This window comes from Ranitomeya imitator, chromosome 6 (assembly GCF_032444005.1).
Source record: "Ranitomeya imitator isolate aRanImi1 chromosome 6, aRanImi1.pri, whole genome shotgun sequence".
NCBI lineage: Eukaryota > Metazoa > Chordata > Amphibia > Anura > Dendrobatidae > Ranitomeya > Ranitomeya imitator.
The window spans coordinates 120,028,239-120,040,304 of NC_091287.1; the positions used below are offsets into that span (position 1 = coordinate 120,028,239).

The 12,066-nt window shown below is 52.9% G+C and overlaps 2 protein-coding genes across 3 annotated transcripts in view; one reads left to right on the forward strand and one right to left on the reverse strand.

The window, feature by feature from the left end:
* The first annotated feature begins 3,043 nt into the window (after positions 1 to 3,043).
* CNOT10 (CCR4-NOT transcription complex subunit 10) overlaps positions 3,044 to 12,066 on the forward strand; it is a 147,181-nt gene continuing 138,158 nt past the window's right edge. Inside the window, exons 1-2 of one of the 2 annotated variants that reach the window (XM_069730030.1) lie at positions 3,044 to 3,122; positions 6,248 to 6,348. In XM_069730030.1, coding sequence (XP_069586131.1) covers positions 6,327 to 6,348 — 22 coding nt within the window. In that variant the 5' untranslated portion in view covers positions 3,044 to 3,122; positions 6,248 to 6,326. The remainder of the gene's footprint in view (positions 3,123 to 6,247; positions 6,349 to 12,066) is intronic. The other variant, XM_069730029.1, reaches the window with a different exon arrangement.
* On the reverse strand, positions 3,320 to 5,917 carry LOC138643320 (serine/arginine repetitive matrix protein 1-like). The gene has a single exon (XM_069732249.1). It carries the CDS (start codon positions 5,915 to 5,917, stop codon positions 3,320 to 3,322), a length of 2,598 nt encoding a protein of 865 aa, XP_069588350.1.

Below are 12,066 nucleotides of genomic sequence, written 5' to 3' on the forward strand. Positions count from 1 at the left end.
GCTTACCTGTTACGACCGATATGAGCACAAATGTGGCCAAAAGTCAACAGGCCATATTGAAATTAACTTCTTTGGGGAATCGAAGCCACACAGTGCAGGAGCTCTGGAATGCCATCAAGCAGGAGAGCAACGTGTGGTTTGTGCCAGCGAATCTCCAGCCAGACATGGTAGTGTGTGACAATGGCCGAAATCTGGTGGCAGCTCTGGGCCTAGGCAACCTCACTAACATCCCATGTCTGGCACATGTGCTCAACTTGGTCGTGCAGAGTTTTTTGAGGGACTATCCGGATCTTGATGCACTGCTGCACAAGGTCCGCCTAGAGTGCGCTCACTTGCGGCGTTCCAGCATGTCTAGATCGCGCATTGCAGCTCTGCAGCGCCGATTCCGCCTTCCGGAACATCGCATCATATGTGATTGGACAAACATTTAACCCAAAGGCATTTAACCCCTTAAAAACATCAGCTACTTATTCAAATCTGTGAAAATGGGCCATTTGCCCACTTTGATGCCAGTTCTGGTGCCCAGAACCCCTTTGGGCCAGGCTGGAGGGACCTGGGTTTGATGCAGGGCATCACTATCTGTATATTTTAAGTGTCAGATCAGTGGCCCAAAGGCATTTAACCCCTTAAAAACATCAGTTACTTATTCAAATCTGTGAAAATGGGCTGTTTGCCCACTTTGATGCCAGTTCTGGTGCCCAGAACCCATTTGGGCTAGGCTGGAGGGACCTGGTTTTGATGTGGTGCTCCCTGTTCTTTATGGATGCATTGTGGTATCAGTGGCCCAAAGGCATTTAACCCCTTAGAAACATTGGTTACTTATTCAAATGTGTGAAAATGGACTGTTTGCCCAGTTTGATGCCAGTTTTGGTGACCAGAACCCATTTGGGCCAGACTGGAGGGTCCAGGGTTTGATGCAGGGCATCTATATCTGTGTATTTTAAGTGTCAGATCAGTTGCCCAAAGGGATTTAACCCTTGAAAACATTAGTTACTTATTCAAATGTGTGAAAATGTGTTACGACCGCTGCACATACTTACCCGGCTTCTCCCATCCCTCGGCGCACTCGCGATCCTTTCCCGTGCCGCTCTGCTTCCTCCTTCGCCGGCTCTCGGCGTCCGGTCTCTCTGCGCATGCGCGGTCGCGTCTCCTCCGTTGCACAGCCTTCTGGGAGGTCGCGACTCGGTGGCTCCGCCCCAACATGGCGGCGCCCATCGGGTATTTCTTCCCGGCGTCTTTCCAGGCAAGACGCCTTTGCTTTGTAGGTGCACTGTCTGCTGTCAGTGTCCCTATGCCCTAGGCTCCCCTATACCAGTATCTTTTCCCTGCTTAGTGTTCGCTTTGTTTCAGTGTTGTGTCCTGCCTAGTCCCGTGTTCATGCTGTGTCCTGCCAAGCTCCGTGTTCCTGTTGTGTCCTGCCAAGTTCTGTGTTCCTGCTGTGTCCTGCCAAGTTCCGTGTTCCTGCTGTGTCCTGCCAAGTTCCGTGTACCTGCTGTGTCCTGCAAAGTTCCGTGTTCCTGCTGTGTGCTACCAAGTTCCGTGTACCTGCTGTGTCCAGCCAAGTTCCGTGTTCCTGCTGTCTCCTGCCAAGTTCCGTGTTCCTGCTGTGTCCTATCAAGTTCCGTGTACCTGCCGTCTCCTGCCAAGTCCTGTGGTCCTGCCGTGTCCTACATCGTCTCGTGTTCCTGTCATTATCAGTTAAGTCCTGTTTTCCTATTATTCCCCGCCATTCTAATAGCTCTGTAGTCTCTGTCTTTATCTTGGGTCGTCCCTTTAGCTCTAGCTGTTGTGTCTCCATTCCCCCGAGGTCCTGCTCCTAACACTCCCTGTATAGGGGGTGATTCCATCTGGTCCGCTCGACCCCAGGGGCTCTAGAGTCACGACCCAGAGGGTACACTCTCGGATTTTTGTCCGAATCCCTACAAAATGGGCTGTTTGCCCACTTTGATGCCAGTTCTGATGCCCAGAATCCATTTGGGCCAGGCTGGATGGACCTGTTTTTGATGTGGGGCTCCATGTTCTATATGTATGCACTGTGGTATCAGTGGCCCAAAGGCATTTAACCCTTTAAAAACATTAGTTACTTATTCAAATCTGTGAAAATTAGCTGTTTGTCCACTATGATGCCAGTTTTGGTGCCCAGAACCCTTTGGGCCAGGCTGGAGGGACCTGGGTTTGATGCAGGGCATCAATATCTGTGTATTTTAAGTGTCAGATCAGTGGCCCAAAGGCATTTAACCCCTTAAAAACATCACTTATTCAAATCTGTGAAAATGAGCTGTTTGCCCACTTTGATGCCAGTTCTGGTGCTCAGAACCCATTTGGGCCAGGCTGGAGGGACCTGGTTTTGATGCGGGGCATCACTGTCTGTGTATTTTTTGTATCAGATCAGTGGCCTAAAGTCATTTAACCCCTTAAAAACATCAGTTACTTATTCAAATGGCTAAAATTGACTGTCCACTTTGATGCCAGTTCTGATGCCCAGAACCCATTTGGGCCAGGCTGGAGATACCTGGTTTTGATGTAGGGCGCCCTGTTCTATATGTCTGCAGTGTGAGCTCAGTGGCCCAAAGGCATTTAACCCTTTCTGAAACGCTCTTTGGTGCCCACTTTGAAGCCCATTATTGTGCCAGTTTTCGTAGCCGTTTTTAAGTGTATTCACATCAGGGCACCTCACTGCATTGTCTTTTATTATTGTGATGCTTATTTTTTTGTTGTTAAACCTATAAAAAACAGAAAAGAAAAAATTGCCAAGTAAGAAACCAACTTCAGCATCATCACTAGGAGGGGACTAGAATGGAGGGGTGTTGAGGACCTCACTACAGCGACTCCATTCTAGTCATGAACCGTCTGACTGGAGTCTGCGGTGAGACCCTCAGAAAACCACCTCCATTGTGGAACAGCCTCCGGCAGCCTCCGCACCGCGCTGCTGCCTGGTACCATGTCATTGTCGGCACTGGAACAGCGGACAGCCCAACACGGGAAACGGACTTCAGAAAAATGGCGGAGCACGGAAGTGACGTTCTGGAGACGGAAACGCAGAATTTCTCCGTGTGCAAAGGGGAGAGCAGTGCGCAGGCGCAGATTGACAGCTGGGGTCCGCTCGGCGGGTAGTCTCACCGGTAAGTTATGGTTATGTCAGGGGGTGGACCGAGGAGGGGGTGTGAGGAGGGCGCTCCTTAGTACCGGGAAGGCCGGGGTGACAGCTGCGTGCTGTATTACTGCGCCGTGTGTCGGTGCCTCTCCCAGCAGTGCTGTCTTCTCACCGCTCCCCTGTTACACACTGAGGGCTGCCCGTGCCATCTGTCTGTGCTCACTGTTAGTACCAACTGCCCTCTGTGAGTAACTTCAGGTGTGGGGAGAGTCGCCCCAGACTCCCGAGGGACAGGTGCTTGTCATCCAAAAGACCTTGATGCTCCACTCTGAGGGCGAGCGACCGCTTCTCTCCGGCGTCTGAGGGCGAGCGACCGCTTCTCTCCGGCGTGTGAAGGCGAGCGACCGCTTCTCTCCGGCGTGTGAAGGCGAGCGACCGCTTCTCTCCGGCGTGTGAGGACGAGCGACCGCTTCTCTCCGGCGTGTGAGGACGAGCGACCGCTTCTCTCCGGCGTGTGAGGACGAGCGGCCGCTTCTCTCCGGCGTGTGAAGGCGAGCGACCGCTTCTCTCCGGCGTGTGAAGGCGAGCGACCGCTTCTCTCCGGCGTGTGAGGACGAGCGGCCGCTTCTCTCCGGCGTGTGAGGACGAGCGACCGCTTCTCTCCGGCGTGTGAGGACGAGCGACCGCTTCTCTCCGGCGTGTGAGGACGAGCGGCCGCTTCTCTCCGGCGTGTGAAGGCGAGCGACCGCTTCTCTCCGGCGTGTGAGGACGAGCGGCCGCTTCTCTCCGGCGTGTGAAGGCGAGCGACCGCTTCTCTCCGGCGTGTGAGGACGATCGACCGCTTCTCTCCGGCGTGTGAGGGCGAGGGACCGCTTCTCTCCGGCGTGTGAGGACGAGCGACCGCTTCTCTCCGGCGTGTGAGGACGAGCGACCGCTTCTCTCCGGCGTGTGAGGACGAGCGACCGCTTCTCTCCGGCGTCTGAGGGCGAGCGACCGCTTCTCTCCGGCGTCTGAGGGCGAGGGACCGCTTCTCTCCGGCGTCTGAGGGCGAGCGGCCGCTTCTCTCCGGCGTCTGAGGGCGAGCGACCGCTTCTCTCCGGCGTCTGAGGGCGAGGGACCGCTTCTCTCCGGCGTCTGAGGGCGAGGGACCGCTTCTCTCCGGCGTCTGAGGGCGAGGGACCGCTTCTCTCCGGCGTCTGAGGGCGAGGGACCGCTTCTCTCCGGCGTCTGAGGGCGAGGGACCGCTTCTCTCCGGCGTCTGAGGGCGAGGGACCGCTTCTCTCCGGCGTCTGAGGGCGAGGGACCGCTTCTCTCCGGCGTCTGAGGGCGAGGGACCGCTTCTCTCCGGCGTCTGAGGGCGAGGGACCGCTTCTCTCCGGCGTCTGAGGGCGAGGGACCGCTTCTCTCCGGCGTCTGAGGGCGAGGGACCGCTTCTCTCCGGCGTCTGAGGGCGAGGGACCGCTTCTCTCCGGCGTCTGAGGGCGAGGGACCGCTTCTCTCCGGCGTCTGAGGGCGAGGGACCGCTTCTCTCCGGCGTCTGAGGGCGAGGGACCGCTTCTCTCCGGCGTCTGAGGGCGAGGGACCGCTTCTCTCCGGCGTCTGAGGGCGAGGGACCGCTTCTCTCCGGCGTGTGAAGGCGAGCGACCGCTTCTCTCCGGCGTGTGAAGGCGAGCGACCGCTTCTCTCCGGCGTGTGAGGACGATCGACCGCTTCTCTCCGGCGTGTGAGGGCGAGGGACCGCTTCTCTCCGGCGTGTGAGGACGATCGACCGCTTCTCTCCGGCGTGTGAGGGCGAGGGACCGCTTCTCTCCGGCGTGTGAGGGCGAGCGACCGCTTCTCTCCGGCGTGTGAGGGCGAGCGACCGCTTCTCTCCGGCGTGTGAGGGCGAGCGACCGCTTCTCTCCGGCGTGTGAGGGCGAGGGACCGCTTCTCTCCGGCGTCTGAGGGCGAGCGGCCGCTTCTCTCCGGCGTCTGAGGGCGAGCGACCGCTTCTCTCCGGCGTCTGAGGGCGAGGGACCGCTTCTCTCCGGCGTCTGAGGGCGAGGGACCGCTTCTCTCCGGCGTCTGAGGGCGAGGGACCGCTTCTCTCCGGCGTCTGAGGGCGAGGGACCGCTTCTCTCCGGCGTCTGAGGGCGAGGGACCGCTTCTCTCCGGCGTCTGAGGGCGAGGGACCGCTTCTCTCCGGCGTCTGAGGGCGAGGGACCGCTTCTCTCCGGCGTCTGAGGGCGAGGGACCGCTTCTCTCCGGCGTCTGAGGGCGAGGGACCGCTTCTCTCCGGCGTCTGAGGGCGAGGGACCGCTTCTCTCCGGCGTCTGAGGGCGAGGGACCGCTTCTCTCCGGCGTCTGAGGGCGAGGGACCGCTTCTCTCCGGCGTCTGAGGGCGAGGGACCGCTTCTCTCCGGCGTCTGAGGGCGAGGGACCGCTTCTCTCCGGCGTCTGAGGGCGAGGGACCGCTTCTCTCCGGCGTCTGAGGGCGAGGGACCGCTTCTCTCCGGCGTCTGAGGGCGAGGGACCGCTTCTCTCCGGCGTCTGAGGGCGAGGGACCGCTTCTCTCCGGCGTCTGAGGGCGAGGGACCGCTTCTCTCCGGCGTCTGAGGGCGAGGGACCGCTTCTCTCCGGCGTCTGAGGGCGAGGGACCGCTTCTCTCCGGCGTCTGAGGGCGAGGGACCGCTTCTCTCCGGCGTCTGAGGGCAAGCGATGCTCGCTGCCCTCCACCCATCTCCTGATGCTTCCCAGGTCATTGCTTTCTGCTCCCACCGCAGCACACACGTAATGCCCGGTCAGATGATCCGTGATCACAGCAGTGACCCCGTGATTGGGCATTTGCCATGTATTTAGGTGGAACCACGTAACCTTTGGATCAGTGAGGAGCGTATCGCTATTAATCGGGGGAGGTCCCACTCCTCACACCTTTATCCTGTCCATTGTGGCATAAACCATCTGAAGTGGATGAAACCCTGTGTCTCAGTCTCTCCATGAGCAATCTATGGGGGTTTCAGGACAGAGACCCCATTTTTAGGTCATTGTGCACTTTTGATGACTTGTTGAATGACATGGAGCCTTCTGTTTGAAGATGGTGGCGATAGTCACATTTTCAGAATTTGCAGTAGAATTAGGAGCGTTGTGTCTTACCGTTTTCTTCTTCATTTCCAGGTTGGGAGAGCACAGTTTAATGCTAATCAGAATTCAGAGATTACTTGAAGGACAAAACTGATAATCTGGAATCTGAAGAATGGCTGCAGATAAAGCCGGAGGTAAATGATTTTTTTTTCGTACCTTCCAATAGTTTACACGGTTACATGAGGTTGTTTTCTTTTGCCAAGAGAAGTACCGCTTTTGTGTACAGTTTAACCTGAGAGCAGCTCACAGACGTGCATTGATTTCCATACATTCACACTGAGATATTGCACTGCGGAAAGTGACTGAGCCCCAACTCAGAGAGGGTCTCCTAAAAGTCTGAAACTTTGGACCTTCGCCAAGTCGGTGACTGTGGTCATTCTGAAAATGCTAATATTTGTTTTTTTAACCCCCTCCTCTCGGAACACTTGTCCATAGTCACCCGTTGATTTGCGTGTACAGGGTGACCTGCTGTCTCTGCAGGTGATCACTCGTGCCAATCACTGGGTGTGTCAGTCACCTGCTGTTCATACTGAGATTTTAGTTAATTGGTGGAAAGATTCTGTGCCGTTAATACACATGAGCACTCCTACAATGCAAACTGAAAATGGTAGGAAGCAATAAACCATGTGTGTCATATGTAGATAAATTATTTATCGCTTCATTGGGGGGTCACAGGTAACCGTGGTAGTATGCTGCTGTCACTAGGAGGCTGACACTATGCAGAAAAAAGGAAAATATCTCCTCCTCCACAGTATGCACCCACCAACTGGCACAAAGCTCATCAGTTTAAGCTTAGTGTCTGTAGGAGGCAGACCTGGATCTGATCTGTCTTTTCCTTTTCAGGTCACCTGTTGTGTTTTTATTAATCTTTTCACCCTTTTCTTCCAGGTTTACCTTTTACAGAGTAACAAAGTGTCATTTCTCACCCTATTCTCCTGCAATTGTGCGACCGAGAGAGCAGTGTTTTGTCACCCACATTGCCCACTCTCGGTCCCACAAGGCAGGACCTAATCCCCTGTCACCTCACGGTGCTTCAGGGTGATTCCCAGTGGCCAGTCCTAGCCTTTTCCCCACCCTACAACCTCTCCTCGGACCAGGCTGGGAGGAAGATGGGGGTCACCGCCGGTGGTCTTCCCCCATCTTGTAAGGGGTTGACACCATTTTCTGCACCGACTGGATCCACGACGGTGGAGGAAGGAGGATTCCATATCCCAGTGACTCGTATCCTTATCCCAGTGTCCTCCCCGTTGTCCTTTTTACAAACCTTCCGTGTCCTCCCTGTGGTACCTACGTTCAGGCCCTGACCCAGCAGGCACCGATGCACCGTGAGATTCATCAGCTCTCTCTCAAAATTTAGTCTCTGCTTTTGGCCTTCTCTCGGGGCAGCCACCATCTTGTTTTATAAGCCATGTCCCCTTCCAGCCGATCAGCGCGCGCCTTATGGTGAGCGCGCTGTTCTTTATCCAATGAGAGCTCTCTTCTCCTCCCTCACTGAGTCACACCCCCGCCATGCGCGTCACTGTGCGAGTTATAATCGCCCACTTTTCAAGCCTATCACAGGGCCTCTTCCTTCAGCAAAGTCCAAGCCCTTGGCGGGATGGCCAATCAGCAGGCGGGGGCGGGACCCTTGCACGTACACTCCCCAACTCGTACAACTGCCGGCTTACCTACAAGCACCAGTCCCTGTTTCTTTCCCCACCTCCAGCTCTCATCAGACAGCCGGCACCCAGCTCTGATTCGCATAACAGCCAACGGATCCAGGGGACACAGCATGCAGCTACAACTGTACCGTCACTGATTTCATGACTGATCCTACCCTCTTTCTTTCTCCTCGGGATTAACCCTTCACAGTAGTACCTTCATTTAACCCCTTTCTGCGATTGGATGAATAGTACGTCTGATGGCAGAACCCCCGCTTTGATGTGGGCTCCGTCAGTGAGCCCGCATCAAAGCCAGGATATGTCAGCTGTTTTGAACAGCTGACATGTGCCCGCAATAGGCACGGGTGGAATCACGATTCACCCCCACCTATTAACTAGTTAAATACCGCTGTCAAACTCTGACAGCGGCATTTAACAAGCGCTTCCGGCCATCGGGCTGGAAATATGCGCACCGGTGACCCCCGTCACGTGATTGGATGTCTTCGGCGCGTCGGCACAACAACCAGAAGCCTCCTTGACACCTCTATGGTTGATGTTGCCGGATTCCTATGAGCGCCACCCTGTGGTCGGCTCTCATAGCAATGCTGTAATTCTACTACATAGGGGCAATCTGAGCATCGCCTCTAGGTAGAAGAGCCAATCAAGTTGTGCCAGCTTCTAGTCTCTCATGGAGGCTATTGAAGCATGGCAAAATAAAAAAAAAAAAAAATTAAAATATGACAAAAAAATACAAATATAAAAGTTCAAATCACCCCCCTTTCGCCCTATGCAAAATAAAGCAATAAAAATAAAATGAAACCTACATATATTTGATATTATCGCCGCTTTCAGAATCGCCTGATCTATGAATAACAATAAAGGATTAACCTGATCGCTAAATGGGGTAGCGATGTAAAAATAATTCAAAACGCCAGAATTAAATTTTTTTTGGTCATCGTGACATTGCTTTAAAATGCAATAATGGGTGATCAACAGATTGTATCTGCACCAACATGGTATCATTAAAAATGTCAGCTCGGCATGCAAAAAATAAGCTCTCACCCAACCCCAGATCACGAAAAATGGAGACGCTACTGGTATCGGAAAATTGCACAATATTTTTTTTTTAAGCAAAGTTTGGAATTTCTTTTCACCACTTAGATAAAAAAGAACCTTAACATGTTTGTTGTCTATGAATTCGTAATGACCTGGAGAATCTTAACGGCAGGTCAGTTTTAGCATTTAGTGAAACTAGCAAAAAAGCCAGTGTTGGATTGCACTTTTTTGTAATTTCACCGCACTTGAAATTTGTTTCCCGTTTTCTAGTACACAGCAAGGAAAAACCAATGGTGTTGTTCAAATATACAACTCGTCCCGCAAATAATAAGCCCTCACATGATCATACTGATGGAAAAGTAAAAAAGTTATGGCTCCGAGAAGGAGGGAAGCGAAAAACAAAAACGAAAATACCCCGGGTCATGAAGGGGTTAAAGGAGGCTCCTTTTCTATTTTACGGTTCGCCTGTGCCCTCTGTAAAATAGGTGGCTTTCAGGCTAGTCTTCTTTTGCCAGACTTGCAGCCTTTTCTATCATCCCCGCATCATAGGATCTCTCTGCTGCCCGGGACGAGAGCACAGCCCCTCCCCAGGAGTGGGCTGTTGCTAGGTCACAATCTTTTTTTTTTTTTTTTTTTTTTTTTTTCCTGACCTGACCACAGTGTCTCAGTCCTTGATCCATGTTCTAGGGCGCATACCAACTTGTCCACTGCCACCAGTGCTCCGAACGCCTCCCACTGTGATTTGCATACACCTAAAAACATCACACTCAGAAGGGCAGATCAAGAACAGCGTCCAGGACGTTGGCCCACTCCAGCTCTTTGTCCAGTGCTCCGGGTCCATCTAGATTCTTTAGGATGCCTTTGTTATCTCTCGCATCTTCCGAGGTGGCTTTGGAGTCCAACCCTAGTCAGTCTCCGATCGGGGAACTCCAAGACTACAAGATACGATTGACAATTTTCATATGTCTGTTAACCATACCCTTAATATTAGGGACGATGAGGTCTGCTCTCAGGGCCTCGCCGTCAAGAAGAAAAGACATCCTTCCCGGACGTTTTCCAACCACAAGGAATTTTAGCCAATCTTCGTCAAACATTGGGAACATCTAGAGAAACCTTTCCCCTGTAGGAAACATCTGTATATTTAACTGGGTAGAACTCCTGCGACAAGGTATTTTATCGGCAACACCTTCTGAGTGCTAACTTACCTTGTAGGTTATATCACGCACGCTGACAAAAATTTTCTGACAGTATTTTTGGATGCTGCCAGTTGCTCCACTATGGTTACCATCAATATCTTTGCCATACGGAGGAGTCTTTGGCTGAGGGCCTGGAATCTGTCCCTTACCAATCTCCCTTTCCAGGGTTCTAGGCTGTTTTAGGTCCAGGTTGGTCCAGATAATCTCAGACACTACTGGCGGTAAGAGCACTTTCCGTCCTCAGCCTAACCCAAGATACCCCTTCACCAGGGGGCACTCTCTCAGGTTTTCTTCCTTTCATCCTTTTCTTTCCCCTCCTGGGCCTCCTCCCATCCGGATCTTTCTTCCACCCACAGTGAGAAGAGAAGGCTGTCCTGCAAGCCAGCTTCTCACTGATGTCAAAGGTCAATCCGCCTCCCATTTAGGATTCTCCCAGAGTGGAAGGCCAGTTTTCTCTTCTTCAGAGAGAGTGTTACCTCAGGTTGCAAGATCGAGTTTTCTTCCCCACCGGGCAGAAGTTCTTTTCCACTCCCGTCCACCAAGGTACCCGGCCCAGGTCACAGGCTTCTTCAATCTATTTCCTCCCTCCTTCATACAGGGGTATGTTTATCTGTTCCCTCTCGTGAACACTTTTCAAGGTTTTATTCCAACCTCTTTATGGTTCTCAAGAAGAACAGCTCCTTTCGTCCAATTCTGGATCTCGACCGGTTGAACCGTCGAGTCCGCCTCTGTTACTCCCAGATGGAGTCCCTATGCTTGGTTATCGCCTCTATGGAACTGAGAAGTTTTCTCTGCTCAGTGGACACTCAAGGTGCTTACCTGTATATCCCGATTTGCAACCCACTCCAGAGTTTTCTCCGGTTTTGTGATTCAGGAGTAGCTCTACCAATTCATATCCCTTCCTTTTTGAACTGGCCTCTGCCCCCAGGGTGGTTAAGAAGGCTATGGCAACCGTCAGAGCCCTTCTTCATTCCTATGCAATGCTTATCCATTACGTGAACGATCTGTTGTTCAAGGGTCCGTTCTACCGCTCAATTTTCATCGCCAGAGTCTTCAATCTTCTCTGACACTCTTGCCCATTTTGGTTGCATAGCCAAAGTCTTCCCTGATACTGTCTCTCTGCCTGGTGTTCTTGGGCATGCTGTCCGACACAGCTCGTGCCAAGGGCCTTCTTACAGAAGAAAGGTTCTCATCTCTCTGCCTAATGATCCGTTCCCTGAGAAGGTGCTCTCCACATCCCTGCGACTCTGCATGAGAGTACTGTGAAAGATGATTGCAACCATGGAAGCTGTACCCTTTACTTAGTTCCATGCTCATTTCTTTCAATGGGCTCTCCTGTCAGCTTAGGACAAGAAGTTCTCTTCTCTGTGCCCTCCCATTCGGCTACCACTCCGGGTGTGACAGTCTCTGACATGGGGGACCCTCGCTGTCCTACACAGAAAATATTTCCATACTATCCACTGGACACCACGTTCCAGCTAGATTCTGGGTACGGACAATTGGGCCACCGACTTTAAACAGATCTGTCAGAGATGAGGCACCCCAGACATCAATCTGATGGCGTCTCGGACAAATCACAAGGTGTGTTGTTTCATAGCCTGGTCCCGCAAACCTCTGGGCATCGGGTACGATGATAAGGTCATTCCATACTCTCAATTTCAACTGTCCTTTTTCTTTCCCTCCTCTTCCGCTGATTCTGGTAATTCCGGATTGGCCCAGAAGGGCCTGGCACATGGAGTTAGTATACCTCCTCGTGGACGTCCCCTGGAGGCTTACAGACCATCAAGACCTCTCACAGGACCCTCCCTTCCATCAGAGTACTCGGTCTCTGAATTTAATGGCACGGCTACTTAGGCTGCCATTCTGAGGGAGGTCGGGTTTTTCCCCATCTGTAGTCTGGCCTTGATTCTGGTCTCCACACTTTCTGTTCCTTTCTAGTGAAATCTCGCCTCTCGTCCCC